This window comes from Oryza glaberrima, chromosome 8 (assembly GCF_000147395.1).
Source record: "Oryza glaberrima chromosome 8, OglaRS2, whole genome shotgun sequence".
In the NCBI taxonomy this organism is placed as follows: domain Eukaryota; kingdom Viridiplantae; phylum Streptophyta; class Magnoliopsida; order Poales; family Poaceae; genus Oryza; species Oryza glaberrima.
The window spans coordinates 17,658,978-17,677,342 of record NC_068333.1 but is presented as its reverse complement, the minus strand read 5'-3'; the positions used below and the strand labels follow the sequence as shown (position 1 = coordinate 17,677,342).

The following is an 18,365-nucleotide window of genomic DNA, read 5'->3' as shown; positions in this document are numbered from 1 at the left end:
AATTTACTCATCATTTTGACATCATATACAACCAATTTTGTCCCATTTTTTTTCCTTCAGAAGTGTGAAAAGTGTTCTATATGGTTCAGTCCAATTTTAACCTTCTCCATTGGAACATACAAAATCTGTTGGATATTTAGGATTTAGGATTTGATAATAATAGTTTAATCCTGATTTACAAAATATTTCCCTGATTCTCGTGGAAAGCAAATTGTTTCTCGTTAATTTGTTCTACATGTTGACATGGGACCTCAGTTTTTTTTTTTTTTAAGAAAACACAAAGAACTCGTATATCTAAAAGAGGACCTAGCTTGGCCTAACTTGGAAGGACAATTTTTACGGTAGATTCAACTGGTAGCACAGTAAATACAGACCTTTTAATCTTTTATCATCTAATAAACTACAGTAATTATATTACTATTTCAACCATAGACTATAGAATAATTTTTTTCCCTACATAATAGAACTGATAAATCAGTGGCTTGGCTTAGATTGTTTCTATAGCCGATAATACTGGCGGAAGTACTCTACTACTACAACCACCGTGCAGCTGGTAAACCAGAACATCCTATGAAGCTAAAAGCATGTGCCTCCCGGCGCGCGATGCAGCTCATGCTGCCATGAAACCACTATTGGCAGGCATTGATGAAAGCAATGAGCCAATGCCATGTAATGTAATGTACCAATGCAAGTTCAGATACATGTCTGAATTGTTTAACTGCAAGCTGCTTTGCTTAGCAGTCAGAATCAAGCACAGCAGGAAGTAGAATATCTGAAAATACTCTAAGCTCAATGCAGAAAGAGATGTTCAAATCTTATCGGCCACCATCACAAATGCAGTGCTCTGAGGATAAACTCTGCAGCCGTGCAATATGAGAGCAGGCATCCACAACATCGATCACGTGTTCATGCCAGATTAACAATATTTCCAGAAATTCAAGTGACATGAACAAGAAAGCCTACCAGTACGCTAGTCGATTGCTAGGTGAGTTACATGACATGCCAAGAGCGGTTCAGAATTATGTGACATGCCAAGAGCGGTTCAGAATTATATGACATGCCAAGAGCGGTTCAGAATTATATGACATGCCAAGAGCGGTTCAGAATTGTATGACATGCCAGAGTGGTTCAGAACACAGAAAGGGCAAACGAAACTGGACTCCACTAGTCCAATTAACAGTAGTTGCATCACGATCTTGTTAATTACTCGGCCAAAAAACCATCCTGTTACTCAGCAGTCAGGTACCACCAGCAACCCCTGAAACTGCCAATGAAGAATATATCAGAATTTTTCCATAAAAGAATAAGAAAACAAACAAACAGTTGGAAACAACAGAAACACATCTATCGTAAAATGTTAAAAGCAGATCAAAATCGAATGTAGTCATGTCAATTTTGCCTTCTAAAAATAGAGACATCTCTTAATTGTTATATCATGTCCATTCTTAGACAGAATGCAGCAACCCAGTGAGTAAATTCTGTTAGACCTGAGACATCAATGGGCAAACCATGTACAAGCACACAAACAAAATGCTAACTCAAAAGTCTCTGTGCTCATCTCACAAATTCAGCTGAGCATATCCTACATGATAGAACCATCCAAGTAGAAACAGAACTTGGATATATCTAATTATCTGCACAGATTAGTATGAACTTATCAATCGAACAGGCACTGAAGTCAAATCACTAAAAAAGCAGGAGCAATCGAACAAGGGGTAAAACTGCATTTTTTTTTCCCATTGAGGTGCAGGTAGACAAATAGCAATTGCCCAGGCATCTAAATCCAAATCTTTTTACCAAGTTAAATTCCAACACCGTGCATATTTCTTATTGGCCTAATTGGACACCTGATAGGAGGCAATACTGACAAATATAGGAAGAACGATGTCATGGGCGAACAAGCAGAGGAAGAAGATTATTGCTTGTTCAACACAACATTTAGCAAAAAAAAAAAAGGGAACACAAGTGATTGATATAACATAAGCAATGAAGATAACCTAGGAATTTTTATTTGTTTGTTTCAGGTTGTTCACAAGTGTAGGATGATAGAAAGATCCAACAATAGCGTAGTTCCATGATGGTCCATTGGTCTTCAGTTTATCATCAAAATAAGAACTGAATTTTGTTCAAAGACATAAGTGAATGGAAATATTCACATGATCGTGGAAGGACTGTAATCGTCAACAAAATACAATAACTTGCAAAACTCAGTGCCTTGTTTGGACAGCAAATTAGCATCACATAAATATAGTTCTTTCTTAAACAGAAAGAGAATCTATCTTAATAAATTAAATGCACATGATTCAGTGTCAAGAACAATCATTTGTTAAATGCTAATGATTGCGATCCAAACAAGTAAACTTACATGGAAAATGTGAGTTAAGGATCAACAATCAGGATTAGCAAGCAACATATAATGATCTAATTTTACTGCCTTAGACCACTTGGATTGAAACAAAATTGCATTATTGTGGTGGAATCCGTCCTGATACTTAAGACTGGAACCTTAACTCCTTTTTCATTGTTGCACTTGCACAATTTGAAAATTTTGAATATTCCATACACGAGTAGAAGTGAATAAATTATGATATATTGGTCAGACCCATGCTTCTATATAATGACTAGTTCAACAACACTTTATATGGATCTTCTACTTAATTGCCCACCGAATTTTAATGAATTTAATCTGCCTTTTGAGAATAATATTGCAAGGTCAAACATTAGCAAACTTATTAATATTGTGAACAAATCAAGTACATTTTCTAAGACCACATGTTTTCAAGTAATTGAGTTACAACAAAGTGCTCCGGCATCAATTCAAAATAAGTGACATAAAGCAAAATAAGTCCAAAATGGTGCTTCACAAGAGGAAACCTTTTTTTTTTTGGTTTTTTTTTTTGGGGGGGGGGGGGGGGGGGGGGGGGGGGTCAAATTCAATTTCACATTGATTAACTAAACTATGGTAGACATAGAACCACCGGACAAACAACAAAGACTAATTGAATGTGTGAACAACAATTTTGAATTCTTAATTATAATTACCACTGTGAACATTCAAGCATAGATACACTTTGATCACAAGGAAAGCATACATTATGGTAAAAAATGAAAGAGTGGGTACCTTCAACAGTTCACTGCGACGAAGTGTCATCATCCTTCACCTTGGGAATCATCGCTGTGAGCAGCATGCTTGGGACACCAACAAACGAAATCAAAATAGCAGAAGTGAACCTCGCAAAGTCATCAAGCACATAGCCCACCCTCCATTCAAGAGATCCTTCCTCATGATGGGCTTTCATCTTAATGCCAAGACAAGAAAGTTGAATCAAAGGAGGGGCTAGGTAGATTGCATATGGCATGAAGCCTTTGGGCCCCCAGCGCCGTGCTCCTCGACTTTCTGGACGTTGTTCCTTAGATGATTCAACCCTGATGGCGGTCGAGCTTGTCTGCTATCAGGATTCGCAATCACAAGAACAAACAAATCGTTAAGTGGGGCACAGATTGGTATGAGAGACTAGATTTCTATTACGAACAGGAAAAAGGGGCTATTACTGCACATGAAGTCATGAACAATGAACTGCTATGTAGCCATATAAATACAAAATACAAATTGCACACAACTGAGAAAATATTGTCATATCAGGTTCAACCAGTGAAATAAAAAGCGAAAATTGAGGACTAGATTATGGCGTCGTCCCAATTCCCAAACATGACCGAGCAAAAATTCCACCAATTGTACAATGGTATTCACAGATCTAGCTAGCCACTCAATACAACAAGTGAAGAAAATTTTAGGAGTGATAAGAATCAACTACCTTCTCGTTGTTCTCCCTCTTCTCCTTCTCCTTCTTCGCCTCCCTGGCTTCGAACCGGGCGCGGGCGAGGATGCGCACGAAGAGCTGGACGACGAAAGCCGGGAGGAAGCGCACTATGATGAACTTGGAGCACGCGAGGACCTCCTCGCCAGCGGCCGACACGGCGGAGCCCTCGCCGCAGGCCCAGCGGCCGAGGATCTCGGGCACGATGCCGCCGAGGTTCGCCGCCATCATCGCCGCCAGGAAGCCGTAGAAGATGATGTCCTCCCCGAGGTGGTAGAGCCAGAGCACGGGCGCCACCACCGCCTTCCTCCAGAGCCGCCGCAGCATCGGCCAGCTCCTCGCCGCGGCCGCCGCCGCCGCCGCGGCGGAAGCTTGCAGCGTGGGAACCCTAGGCATCTCTCTCTCTCTCTCTCTCTCACGGTGGAAGAGGAGTGGGTTGGTGAGTGGAGTGGAGAGGAGAGGAGGCTTCTGGGAGAAGCTTGCGGCTGCAACCTGCAAGTGGTCGGGGACCCGTAATATTATCGGGTTGGGGTTGGGGGCCCGGTTATGCGGGGGAAGAGAAAATGCTAGCCGCACCAAGTAGATTGTACTCGCATGGCTTAGGGTGTGTTTGGCACCCCTTTTCCCAGCACATCTCCTTCGTTCCCGCGTGCACGTTTTTCAAACTGCTAAACAGTGTGTGTTTTACACAAAGTTTCTCTATGAAAGTTGTTAAAAAAAATAAAATTAATCTATTTTTGAAAAAAAAAGCTAAACCTTAATTAATCACGCGTTAATAGACCGTTCCGTTTTCCGTGCGTTAGGGCATCCTCAATGTTTATTGCAAAACTAGGTAGTAAGGTGGGCCTTGCAAAACTAGGTAGTAAGGTGGGCCCATACTAGGTGGTAATAAGAGATCGGAGAGACACCACAATGTATATATATGTGTAAAGTGGGTAATAAGGTGGGACCCATCTCAAAAAGTCTTCAAACATAAGCCATGACACAACTAAAAAAAATAGATGGAGCCCACCATAAAGTGCTAATACCTGGTAGTAAGGTTATACCCTGGTAGTAGTTGTTTATCACTTCCACAATGTATGTTACCTGGTAATAGGAATGCATTCAATGCTTACTACCCATTATTTCACCACATTGTGGATGCCCTTACTGTTCCGGTTGGGATCTGGAGATAGCGAACCCAGCCACCACATTTTTTTTTTTTGGTTTTTTGAAAGAACCATAGATTTTGAGTGTAATCTTGTCGTCTTGGTCTCTCCTATGCTTCTTTTGAAATAATTATACGGTGAAATATGACTTTTGTTTTGCGTTTTCTCTCTCGATTTTGAGGGCCCTTCGATTCAAAGGAAATTTATAGAAATTTTAGAGGATTTTATTTCTATAGGATTTTTTCCTATATAGCCCTTTGAATCAAAGGAATGGATCCTATAGAACCCTATGAAATTCCTATGGATTGTCTTTTCCCATGCAAGTTTTGAGAAATTTAACATGAGGTAGAACCTCATGGAAAGAATCCTTTGAGTCTTTATCTCTCCTCAAATTCTTGTGTTTTTCCTGCGGCCCAATCAAACAGTCATTACTGTGTTTTTTCTATGTTTTGCAATTATCTGTTTTACACTTGCATTTCTATCAGAATCCTATGTTTTTTTTATTCCTCTGTTTTTTTATTCCTATGATTAAAAGGGGCCCTCACTGTTCTCACTGTTTGTTGTGATGCGGATGACTTATTTTGCATAAGGTGTTTTAAAAAACCATGAAAGAATAGTTTTCAACAACACTTGAAAGAATGATACGGTGGTAAATAACTACCGCTTGCATCATCAGGAACTTCTAAAATTCATGAAACTTAAGTTGTAATGTGATGTTGATCTACGGAAGATGTATATGTGTAGTCATCAATTTTGCTGATGTGATCATACGTAGTCGTAAAAGTCCAATTCTAGTGTACATATCGGGCCCATCAGTTGGCCAAGAATTGTTTATAAACCATAACGGTTTATTGATGAGTAAATAATAATTTGTGGATAAAATTTTTATATACACGTTGTTATCGACTTAAAAACCAATACAGAAAAAATGCATTGGAAAAACATAAAAAACTTCAAAATTTAAATTAAGTTTGATAGCAGGTTGTAGAGAAAATGATGAGGCCCTATAAGTTTGATTGGTAATCGTGATAATATAAGATGTACATCTATACGTTCATACAGATGAGTGTGCGCGTGTTATGAGGGTCTGCGTTTGTAATGCGTTTAAGAAAGTGCGCATGTTACGAGCGTCTGTGTTTGTAAAAGAAATATTGCTGCTATAGGCAACGACCGTCAATAAACGAGCCCATAAAAACAAGGTTAACTGTTAACAGATGAGACCCAAACGTGCGGACTGCGGATGCGGAGCGAATGAGATCAGGAGGCTAGCGAAGGGCCCGAAAGCAGCTGTCGCGCTCCCGCCAATATTTTCAGCGCGCCAAAGCAGCTGTGCGCGCCAAAGGAACATAAATTCGCTTTTGGCGGGAACGACACAGCTGGGAAGCATTGCGTAGTTGTCCATTGAAACATCAAATTTGCACATCTACCCCTCCCAGTAGTGGAACACTTCGTTACAGGGAAAACTTGCACAGTCACAGACTTAACACAGTTCAGCTTGAAGGAACAGACGAATTAACAGAGAGGCTGAGCCTAACAAAGCTCGTAGCACTACATGGCATGGAAATAGATGAACAGATAGTCTCAAACCACCAAAAGGCAGTGCATATATACCAGAAGTCTCGTATCGATCGATCTAGGGTTAGGCAGGCAGTAAGGTAGATTATATAGCAAAACACCTCCTGTTTTCAGTTACCGTGTAAACATTGTCAGGTTACTCAGCTGTCATCTGTCATCCGTCTTTGGAGGACCAATTAAAGAAACCATCACTCATCACCACCCATTCACTCTTGTAACAGAGGTTCTTTGAGGTTTGCTGCAACAGACCAGCTGCGCCTTCGCAATTCTCAGTTCTCACCCGGCACAGCCAGATCAAATCTCCAGTCAGGCAGCCACAGAAAACAGCCACGTGTCCGAAAAACTGAAATGCCCATGAAGGAGAACGTCAAATTGTCAATAGCTTTTCTAGACAGGACAGGAGTAAAACTGTCGAATGATGTCAATGCATTGCATCAAGTACAGTATCATAAATTGCCTTATGCTTATGATAAATTCTGAACCATTTTAATTAGTTCACTGAATGGCTATATGAATGTAACATCAGAAACCAGTCAGCTCATGGCTGATGTTCCATAATGAAGAGAAATGTACTCAATTAATTCTGACCGTAACCAAAAAAAAAAAGTCCCCAGAGTCTACTTTGTAATCTACACAGTACAAAAATTTGCACGAATTACTGACAGACACATTTGAGAAAGAAGCAAATGGAATCTAACTTAAGAAACAATATAACCAAACACAACATGTTCTATTTATAGCACGTGCATTTCCACCATGTAACAAGCAGCTAAAATTGGCAATACAATTTCTTCTCTGCAACTAAGACAACAATATACAATTGTGAGCACATTAAGAAAAACGTGAAAAATGAAGTCTTATCTCTGAATACTCAATAAAATATTGGAATAATGGGCAACATATTACTTCAAACAAATTAATTGTAGGGTAATAACCAGAAACTTCCAAAAAAAAATTAGCTACACTAATGGTAATTTGGTAACACTAAGTTGATTCCCACCTACATATCTACATGAAAAATCTTACCAACGGTTTCCCCTTTTGCTGAATAGAGAAGTGCCACATTGGTACACAATGGATGGATGTACTGGTATACAGCAATACAGGCATGAATTGGGATAAATTGTCTCAACAAATTCTTATTCCATAGTTCAAAGCTATCGTATATGTGCCACAAGCAGTTTAGTGAATTTTAGCTGCCTTATGTCAATAATATCGGTGGGTTGTACAATAAAGAAACTCCATTCATGACAGGGGAAGGGTAGCAATGTACAATAAAAGGGTATCTCACAAACAAAAGGAAATCATAACGTTGCAAAAAGAAAGCAAATTAATCTATCAGATGTTGTACTACTAGTTATCTTTAGATTAGCTTGGATGTATGAAGTGCATTAAACCTTTACAGATTAGCTGCACCTATGAAGCTATGAGAGCAGTAGAAGAGCTAAATATCTACTACATGATAACAGAAGGCCCCATTTGAGATTTTGAGCCAGGCAGATTTCAAAATGATTCACTAGCACAAGACTAAATGGAGTATGGAAAACACTGAACCGAGCGATAACAAACGATAAATAATGATGAAAAAATATCATCACAAACAAAACAAAATCAGAGATGAGTCAAGTGATAACAGCTTGCAATGTGAAGAGGGAATACCTGAAGAGGGCAATATTACACAGTCACAGCACCCCCATCCTCCTCATTTCAAATACCAGCTTTGGAAGGATGATCATGCTTGATAGAGCAGAACATACACAGAATCCAATTTCAACAAGTATAGATCCACCAGCCCACAGTTCAGATCTTTTTACTGGTGCAAGATGTTTTATCAGCAGGCCAGTAAGGATGACCAGAAAGAAGACTATGCAGATTACTTTGGCAACAGAATTGGCTTGTTTAGCTAGTTGACGCCATGCTCCATTGTTTTCAGGATTGATTCCATCAGTTGGTGGGTTCTCTCTAGCAACATTGGAGTTTTCCAGCTGTTATGCCATTACATGCAAATCGTTCAGAAGGTAGATGAGCATGACTTGATAAATAGGTTACGGATGGCTAATTCATATTTCACTAAAATAAAAAGGTGAAATAGCTGACTTAAGTCCCTTGCACTCTTGCGGACTACAACTATGTGAAAAGATGCACATGGCACAGAAACTTCAGTAATAATGAAGAATTTTAGAAAAGAGCTGTTCCACAGTTAATAGGTATATAATGACATATTATACCTGATATACATATCAGAAAGGTCTACAGGTAAACTCAAGTTACTTAACGCTTCTACTACGATAATCATTTGTGCTTCTTATGTTAATTTTGTAGTCCAACCATAGATGGGTCTAGGACATCTGTGTTATTCAGGCACACATCTGTTTGCTTGTTGCAAAAATGTTGTTTTCAATACTTCATGCCCGCTCACTCTGCAAAATTATTTTTGAAGTATGCCAACACTATTATATGAACTCACATAAAAACATGGCATGAATTTTGTCTGACAGAGTGTGAATAAATCATCATTGCAAGTACAAGGGATGATCAAACAGCTGGAATTTCTGTGCAATTAGAGCAAAATTAATACTCTGGAATTTCTGCTAGCTTTTCCAACCAGACCCTAGATTGTGGTGGCACAGCAAACCCCACCCGTATATTACATCAAGGTCTCATTTCAAGCATCATCAGGCAACTCTACTCAGAATTTCTAAAACATCACATAGCTCTGTAATCACTTCCTCAAGAATTAGAGGTTTTGTCCCGAAATTCCTAGATCTAAAACAGCACACAGCAAAATAACTGAGAGTAGATTAGAAATGGGACTCTCGCGGCAATACCTCGTCGCGGACCTCGACGACCTGGGCGCGTCCACGGTCCATCCCGCGCAGCACAAACAGCGGGACGAAGGCCGGGGCAAGCACCCCCATGGCGCGCACGGAGACCCACGACACAGCCCCGCCGACCACCGCCACGGCGTGGCCATGGACGCCCACCCAGCGGCTGACGGCCATGGGGACGCACCCGGCGACGAGGGCCACCCAGACCGCGCCGATGAAGCCGTAGAGCACGGCATCCACGCCCCGCGAGTAGCGGCCACGCAGCGCTGCCACCAGCCTCTGGACCCGCGACGGCGGCGGACGCGGACGCGGATGCGGAGGTCTCGCTGCGGGCGCCTCGACCTCCATGGGGACCACGCGCACACGCTCCATTCGCCTCGCCGCCGCAGCAAGTTCCTGGAGCGTCAGCAGCGCCGCCGCCGCGGCGTCGGCCTCCTCCGCGGCAACCCTAGACCCCATTGGCCTCCTCCTGTCTCTGTCTGTCTCCCCGCTCTCGCCGCGCGCGCGCGCGGCGCGACGCGACGCGGTGACCGCGGAGAGCGGAGCGGATTTGGTGGCGCGGCGGGCGGGCAGCGGATACGCGGTTGACTGCGCCCGGACCCGGTTCCGAGGATATTTTGCTAGCCCCACAAGAGAGATGGCCAAGGGAGAGAATTTCTTTTGAACTTTTTTATTTTTAATTTTTTTAAAAATAGATCCTTTCAAAACTTAATTTCAGAACGTGAACCCGTTTGGGTGGTAAAACAATACTGACACGCTACACACAGTGGATGTGACAATTTTATCTTGATATGCCAGCGAGGGTGGCGTGGCCAAATAACAGGCCGGTGTGACCAAATAACGCTACCACGCTCAGACAGATCACCGTGGCAGTGTTGTTTTATGGCCAGCATTGATGCTTTTGGGGGGAAGATTTTTGCATTGCACTCACACCAAAGTTCCCAAGATACTAGGATCACCAAGGTTCGGAGTGGGCGTCGGCGGTTATTAGGGGATCCCAACACAAGGTTCCGCCAATGCTCTACTGGAACAGTCATCCCACTTATCCAATTGTAGACCAATGCTGGTCCACCTTTGAATTTCTGCCTAGATTCTCTTTGTGACCATGCATTTTGCCATGAGGTGAATTGTGGATTCATCGATCGTGCAACACAGTGGGCTAACTTTTTTATTCTACCAACCTCTTCGCTCCAACCTATCCGATGTCCATATTCTATTTTGGACGACGAGCCATGAGAAGAATTTGCATTTTGGAGGCGCCCACGCTTCCCAGATGGATTGGTTAATAGTTGTTCCCGCTGCACCCCAGGACCTAGGAATTGTAGCTTGTATGCCGATTTCACCTAGTACTCCCCATTTGCTGTGAGATTCCAGCGAATACTGTCTCGCTCCTTGTTTAGGGGGTTCATTCTTCTGATCATGGACCAAAGTCGGGCGAGTTGTTGTAGGTGCTCTGTGTCTCGCTCCTCATTTAGGGGGTTCATTCTTCTGATCATGGACCAAAGTTAGACGAGTTGTTGTAGGTGCTCCGCCTCAGTGATACGTAGGATGTCGATATCTAGGGTGCAATCCTTTGAGGAGTTTGATTTCCCCGCCACTTCGAGCTCCAAAAACGTGCAGTTTTGCCACTTCTGACTGTTATGGTTGTTGGCTTGTTGCTGCTGCAAAGAGTTCTCTGTCAAGATTGCTGCATGGGACGGCTATGCTTGTCCAACGTTTCTCGGGTGCTACCCACTCATACTAGAGCCATTTGAGCCGTAGCGCAGTGGCAAAGCGTTGTAGGCCCATGACACCCAATCCTCCCAGATCTTTTGGCCTGCAAACTCTCTCCTAGTGCATTTTCCTCCTGAGATGGAGTCACCTCCTGCCCACAGAAATTTTCTTCGTGTTGCTGTGGTTAATTTGGATGCTCTGATGAGTTCAATATAACCGATCAATTGCTTATACCACGGTCCCAAAATGAAGCCCAAGGCTGAATCTCTGAACCAGTCACTTGATAGGGTCAGTCAGCCAGTAAAAGAACTAATTAATAGCACAACAGATTTGGGATCATGATAGTTCAACCAGAGATTACCTTACATCCAACAGCACTGCAAGCAACAATAATAAACTGATAATGAACGATTCATGCATAGCAAAACAGAACATCCCAAGAAAATGCTGAAAGTTGCTATACAAATTCACATATAACACCACATAACAGTCAGAACCATACACATCACATATCACCAGATTATGTGAGATAACATAAAACACCATGATAGACCAATGTTTCTAAACATGCTGACAGTTGCTATCATGATCCCAACTCTAGAAATTCGTAGATTCTGGTCCAATGTTTCCATGATTGTCGATTGACCAAGTCTACATTCAACTAGTACTGATTAAGGGCCTGTTCGGCAGCTCGATTACGCAGCTGTTTTGGCTGTGCTGTACAGCCCAGCCGTTCATCTGCCTGTTGGCTGGCAGCGGCCTGGCTGTTGGCTGCCTGCAGCCTCTACAGCCGCTGTTAGCTAGCTGCTGTAGCACTGTAGCTGCTGCTGCCGTGCAGCTGCAGCGCTGCAGCAGCAATCTCATCCGAACAAGCCCTAAGTCTACCATTACTAAGCTACATATGCTTATATCCAATAGTCTAGAACATTAGAGATATTAAAAGGACAACTAATTAATTTGCTTCTAACAGCATAGAATTCTTCATATACATAGTGGCAGAGGCTTGAACAAAAAGGTCCAGATGCCTTCAACAAAAGGTTTGCATTCACCAAAGTACTACCCTACTTAGTCAAGTTCAGGATCCCCAGTTCAAAAAGGGAAAGTACCTGCAAATCCAAAATGCCAGCATTGTGAGTGGTGCACCATTATTTAAACATGAATTGTATCTTAAAAAAAAAAGAACCTGCTAGAGTTCTGGCAACAGTGCAACGCATTGGGTAGTAAGAAGGTAAATTTCAATCATTCACCTGACCTCATATTTCAACTATCTTGATTCTCACAGAAGGGAGAGTACAAGAATATCACAAGAGAAAAGCATGCCCAACATAATCAACATCGCACGGCATTTAGCAAAGGAATAGGAACAATGAGAAACCATGGTACTTGCATAACAAGTACCTAGCTACAGATATTACCCAGCAAAAAAAAATCAGCATCGACATCATGTTGTTGAATTTGTGCTAAGTTAGTGACGTTAAATAGTTGTCCATGAAGACAGTATCACTAATAGTGGTACATGAGAAGATTCAGGACTGAAACCTTGGATCAATCGAAATAAAATAGACTGGAACTAGCAAAAGAAAAAAAGGCACAAGGTGTTCCTGGTCAAAATACTTAGAAATGAAACCAAGTTTTTTTAGCATGAGCATGTTCGATTAAAAAAAAAATTAGCATGAGAATGGCCAAGTTCACTACAGCTGCTCAACTTCATGCATGGTAACCAGCTATGGAAGAAAAACATTTTCTTAACTGAGGTATTACTCACAATTTAGCACAATTAATAGCTAAGCTATACATGATGATCTTATCTCACAGGAACCAATTAAGCGTCCAACTGGATGAGCTAATTGAGTTCCAGGATATATAACCATACATGGTAGCCAGGGAGAAAGAGTGTTAAACATCTAACTCAAAACAGGGGTAGCAAACAACCAATAAATTACCGATCATATGCTAGTGAACAAACATACATATACATACATACACACACATACGTATATATGTATACGTATACGTATATATGTATATATATATATACATATATAAATATATATATAAATGTATATATATATATATATATATATATATATATATATATATATATATATATATATATAATGTATATGTATAGGTATAGATATATGTATATCTATATGTATTGGTATAGATATATGTATATATATATATATGTGTGTATATGTATATATGTATGTATATATATATGTATGTATGTATATATCTACATGTATGTATATGTATATATATGTATGTATGTATGTATGTATGTATGTATGTATGTATGTATGTATGTATATGTATATGTATATATGTATAGATATATATGTATATGTATAGATGTATATGTGTATGTATATGCATATGTATATATGTATGTATGTATGTATGTATATATATGTATGTATGTATGTATGTATGTATGTATGTATGTATGTATGTATATATATGTATGTGTGTATATGACTTAGTTAGTACTGAATCCAAATAAGTGCCATTCCAGGCAACAGACAATAATCAAATGCACTTCTGATAACAATGAATTAAGGCAACGCACACATTAAGGGTAACTATTATAAACCCTCGAGGGGATGTCCTCTCGTTTGTCTAAAAACCATCTAAATAGTTATGAAAAATTTTGAAAAAAATTTAACAACGTTCATATAACATATATATACCACTTCACAAAAATCTTGATCCAAACTCAACTCACATATTAAGATATAAAAAATACAAATTCGGGTATGAATAGTAGTGGTACTATTTATACCCAAATTTGTCCTTTTCTTTTCTCAACTTGTAGGACGAATTTGGATTTAATTTTTGGTGGTGTATTATATGTCACTATACTCTACATTGTTTTTTTAATTCTTCTATAACTATTTGCATTAAATTTGAAAGAAAAAGGTATCGAGGGATTAGAATCCACTCCCCACATTAACACACATTAGCATCCAACATGGCAACAAGTAGTCATCACATATACTGTATCAATTAATCTAGTTACCTCCGATGGAAACATGCATCACGCCGACAGGAAGAAGCTTTGCAAACCTCCTCCTCCTTGATAAACCTCCTCAGTCTGAGCGCCGCGTAAGGAGCGACAAGAAAGAAATGCCCGAGAGCCAGCCACAGGTAGCCCATGTTCTCGAAGTCCGAACCAAGGTTCATGAGACGAGTAATCCCCTCATCACCACCACCACCTGGGACACGGCCGAAAACGCCAACCGTTCGAAGAAGCTTACCCATCAGAATGAATGCGACGCAGTACGGGTACATAGCACTGACGAAGAACACGACTGCTGCATCGCAACCACGGCGGCCGAGGTGGTCTGGTCCGGCGGGCAGGGCGACGTCGGGGCAGCATAAACCCGCAGCCTACCAACAACACACGAGAGGAACAAAAAAAAAAAGCCAATCAGATTCTCTCGCGCACAGATCTACTACTTAGCTACAACACACACAAATGACAAATGGCGGCTCTGGCTGCTTGCTACTACCACGCGGATGATCTGGGCTTCTTCCTCCGCGTCGGCCTTGACCTTCGCGCACACGGCCATGCCCAGCATGGCCAGGAAGGCGACGGCTATCGTGCAGTTGCTCTTGGCGCAGGCACAGTACGCGGGGGAATCCGCGAGGAGGAGGCAGTGGCGATGGCAGCATCGGCAGCTACTCAGAATGACCTGACAGTGGATACCAGATAAGATAGACATGTATACCGAACTGTTAAAAAAACTTTCGTAAGTTTTTTTCTCCCAAAACATTCAGATGATCACCTCAATATTTAAGCATGAATGAAAAAATTGCTAGAAAGAAATTTATCACACGTAATATCCCAATATTAACCAACCAAAATAATTAAGTTGAATATAAGTTTTATATAAGTTATATCGTAATTACAATACAATACAATTACAGTCTAGTTACACTTCAAAATTACATCTAAATCACTTAAAATTGTGGCAATTTTTTAGATACTCTAATATCAAGTACGGAGTAGTTTTCATTTGTTTCGGCATTGCAACGATAATCCAATTCGGCATACCAGAAGCCTGACAAACTGGAATGCGGCAGCATTTAGATCAGCGATGCGATACTGCCGCTGATCCAATACTGCCGCCTAGCACATCACGCAGTAGTTAATTTGCAACATCTCTAATAATAATACGCCAATTATGAAGGCCATAACCATATATATCCGACAAAAGCAAGCATTATAACGAGGGATTTATGCACAGCAAAACAGAGCATCCCAAGAAAATGCTGACAGCCGCAGCACGAATCTTACGGAGCTTGAGCTATATGCCTACATAGTAGTACTAGATTCAAGAACATTGCTACATTCAGTTCCATGCATTCAGTATCAGGACTAGTAGAGGTACGTTAGGACATACTTGCCCGAAGAATTCACAAACAAGTCTATCAAAACATGAGCATCATATAAAGCTAGTCATATCCTACGAGGCTACGACGACCCTAGCACAATCGAGTAAATTAACTTCTGAGCTGCAACCTTGAATACTTGAATTTTTGCGATAGTCCAAAATATGTATCTGTATGTTGTAGTGTCAAATCTCCCTCTCACTCAAATTCACTGGTTCAAAACTGGGCTTGATCCTGCGTATCCAAAAAGCCAGCATTATGAGAGGTCATCGTTATTTAAACAGAACGGTATCTGAAAAAACACCCTGCTAGAGTGGTAGCTGTGCAACAAACTGGGTAGAAAAAAAGGTGAATTTCAACCATTTGAGTATTTGACTGCTCAAAAGTCATATTTCAATTGTCCTGATTCCCCTGTAAGGTAACAGAGGAATATCACAAGAACAAAGCATGCTCAAGCTCAACATAATCTACAAAACACGGCATTTAGCAATGGGATACACGCGATAAGAAATGTAGTCCTTGCACAACATATACTTCTACCTAGATACAAATATTAGCCAGAAAGCAATCAGCATCGGCAACACCATGTTGTTGAATGTGAGCTAAGCTACTGTCACTAGTAGCTACTTGAAATTGACTCCCTACATTGATGTGGCTACGTATACAATGAAATATGACTAGATTTTAATATATAAGAAGAAAACAAACATGTAAATCATCAAATAAAAAAAAGGTCCTTGCTTTATGGGTTAGCTCTTCCAATAGTTGGATAGAATATATTAGCTTGGCAAATTAGAAGATTCATGACTCAAACCTTGGATTAATTGAAATAAAACAGATTGGGACGAGCGAAAAGGCACGAGGACAAAATACTTGAAAATGAAACAAAGCTTTTCGGCATGAGAATGACCAAGTTTACTAAGCTATATATGGAGGAAAGTATTATCTCGACAAAGAGCCAGGTAATTGAAACAATTAACTGGTACTCACAATCCAGCACAATAAGATAACCAGATGTGTCATCCAATTGTGCTAATGGAGTTCCACGGTAACCATGATAGCTGGTGACTAAGAGAGTTATACTACATTTAGCTCAAGAAAGGGCTAGCAAACAATCAAACGGTGGAAGACTTGGAATTGACCATACCAGTTGTGAGAAATTAGCATCAATCACTATAGTTACCATTCAATTCTATGCTAGGGAACACAACATCCACATATAACGTATAGAACCCAAATAAATGCCCTTTTGATATTAAATGAAATGAAGTACTCCATCCATCTACTTTTGATAGTTATATTTCCAAATCTGAAAAATTTATTTTTGATAGGCATATTTCAATCCAACAATCTATCATCTTAATGATTTCATCGGATTTAATGCGTGACTCTCTATTCTTCCACACAAGAATGGCTACATGGGCATCGAGAAATGTAAATATTAATGAATCGCTTGTTTACGAGGAATGACTAGTAGCATGTTTAAATGGATGATAAATAGAATTACTTATCCATTGATCTGTGTGTCAAGATGAAATATGAATATCAAAAGTAGATGGAGGGAGTATTAAAGATGGCCATGCACACTAGACAAAGTTAACAAATGCATGAGCACCCCAACATGGCAACACATGTACAAACAGCATAACAACATTAGTTACCTCTGTTGGCAACGTGCATCACGAAGATCGACACGAACTGGTTGAGGAACCTCCTCAGCCTGAGCATGGCGTAAGGAATGATGAGAAAGAAATGCCCCACAGCCAGCCACAAGTAGCCAACGTTCTTGAATCCTGAACCAACCCCCATGAGAAGAGCAATCTCGAGCTCATCACCTGGGTAGTACACAAGGAAGAGAGCGCCAAACATTCGGAGCAGCATACCCACAAGAATGAAGGTGACACAGCATAGATAAATGGAGATGATGGTGAGCATGACTACTTCATCTGAACCACACAGGAGGAGGCGCCGCTCTAGTCCAGAAGCCAGCGCAACCGCCGGCTGCGGTGGCGGCGGCAGTGGCGGCTGCAGCTCGGGATCAGGGAGGACGTCGTGGGTTACACCAGCAGCCTACCATCACGAGAGCAAAATCGATCAAATTTCGTGGATCAGACAACGCACAGACGCAAATGCTGTGGATAAATCGAAGCAACTAATCAAATTTCGCCGGGTGAATGCAAGTTCACTAGCTATGGAGGAGTACTTAATACCTCGCGGATCTGGGCGCCGGCCTCCGCCTCGGCCTTGACCTGTCGGCGCACGGCCGCGGCCATGAGGATCAGCGAGACGACGGCCAGGGGAGCCGCGAACACCACCGTGTCGCGGCACATGGGGTCGGCCAACCAGTGGACCTTCACCGCGAGGCAGTGGTCCACGGCGCTGGCGATCCTGAACGCGCTGGCCAGCCACACCGCGCCGAGCGCGAACGCGAAGCCCACCACCACCAAGGCGAGCCGCCCAAGCTGGGTCCGCGTCGCCGCAGCGGCGTCCTCAGCCGCTGCCGCCGCTGCCGCCTTGGCTGCTGCATCCGCCACGGCTGCCGCCTCGGCCGCCGCCTTGGCTACAGCATTGGCCACCGCTGCTGCCTCGGCGGCAGCCTTCGCCTCGGCCGCCCACTTGGCTGCCGCCTCGGCCAGGTCCTTTGCCACCGCCATCGACGCCTCGAGCGCCGCCTTCGGCACCGCCACTGCCTCAGCCGCCTCGGCCACCGCCTTAGCCACCGCCACCGCCTCGGCCGCCTCCTTCGCCGCCGCCTCGACCAGGTCCTTCGCCATCGCCACCACCTCGGCCGCCTCCTTCGCCAACGCCTTCGCTACCGCCACCCCCTTCGCGGCCGCCGCCTCGAACGCCGTCTTCGCCACCGCCACCGCCGTGGCCGCCTCCTT

General features: G+C 42.1%; 3 protein-coding genes across 4 annotated transcripts; all 3 read right to left on the bottom strand.

The window, feature by feature from the left end:
* Positions 1-807: 807 nt before the first annotated feature.
* On the bottom strand, positions 808-4,283 carry LOC127782662 (uncharacterized). Of its 2 annotated transcripts, none has more exons than XM_052309928.1 (3): positions 3,816-4,283; positions 3,122-3,449; positions 808-1,264 (listed from the first exon to the last, which is right to left on the bottom strand). In XM_052309928.1, the coding sequence occupies exons 1-2, from the start codon at positions 4,212-4,214 to the stop codon at positions 3,132-3,134; spliced, it is 717 nt and encodes a 238-aa protein (XP_052165888.1). In that variant the 5' UTR covers positions 4,215-4,283; the 3' UTR covers positions 808-1,264; positions 3,122-3,131. The 2 variants fall into 2 exon arrangements, with proteins under 2 accessions (XP_052165888.1, XP_052165889.1); XM_052309929.1 differs by having other exon boundaries at positions 3,122-3,446.
* A 2,115-nt stretch (positions 4,284-6,398) lies between these two features.
* On the bottom strand, positions 6,399-9,927 carry LOC127782977 (uncharacterized). The gene is made up of 3 exons (XM_052310272.1): positions 9,370-9,927; positions 8,201-8,526; positions 6,399-6,884 (listed from the first exon to the last, which is right to left on the bottom strand). The coding sequence occupies exons 1-2, from the start codon at positions 9,826-9,828 to the stop codon at positions 8,224-8,226; spliced, it is 762 nt and encodes a 253-aa protein (XP_052166232.1). The 5' UTR covers positions 9,829-9,927; the 3' UTR covers positions 6,399-6,884; positions 8,201-8,223.
* Positions 9,928-11,565: 1,638 nt separating this feature from the next.
* On the bottom strand, positions 11,566-18,365 carry LOC127782938 (uncharacterized). The gene is made up of 6 exons (XM_052310218.1): positions 17,691-18,365; positions 17,142-17,550; positions 15,611-15,714; positions 14,598-14,780; positions 14,105-14,475; positions 11,566-12,188 (listed from the first exon to the last, which is right to left on the bottom strand). The coding sequence occupies exons 1-3, from the start codon at positions 18,252-18,254 to the stop codon at positions 15,689-15,691; spliced, it is 999 nt and encodes a 332-aa protein (XP_052166178.1). The 5' UTR covers positions 18,255-18,365; the 3' UTR covers positions 11,566-12,188; positions 14,105-14,475; positions 14,598-14,780; positions 15,611-15,688.

Coding starts and splice junctions, on each gene's coding strand:
- LOC127782662 (XM_052309928.1), bottom strand. CDS start 4,214: ATGCCTAGGGTTCCCACGCTGCAAGCTTCCGCCGCGGCGGCGGCGGCG. Junction 3,450..3,815: donor AGAGGGAGAACAACGAGAAG/GTAGTTGATTCT, acceptor GAATCCTGATAG/CAGACAAGCTCGACCGCCAT.
- LOC127782938 (XM_052310218.1), bottom strand. CDS start 18,254: ATGGCGAAGGACCTGGTCGAGGCGGCGGCGAAGGAGGCGGCCGAGGCG. Junction 17,551..17,690: donor CCGGCGCCCAGATCCGCGAG/GTATTAAGTACT, acceptor TCGTGATGGTAG/GCTGCTGGTGTAACCCACGA. Junction 15,715..17,141: donor GATGCACGTTGCCAACAGAG/GTAACTAATGTT, acceptor TTGGATACGCAG/GATCAAGCCCAGTTTTGAAC.
- LOC127782977 (XM_052310272.1), bottom strand. CDS start 9,828: ATGGGGTCTAGGGTTGCCGCGGAGGAGGCCGACGCCGCGGCGGCGGCG. Junction 8,527..9,369: donor TCGTCGAGGTCCGCGACGAG/GTATTGCCGCGA, acceptor ATGGCATAACAG/CTGGAAAACTCCAATGTTGC.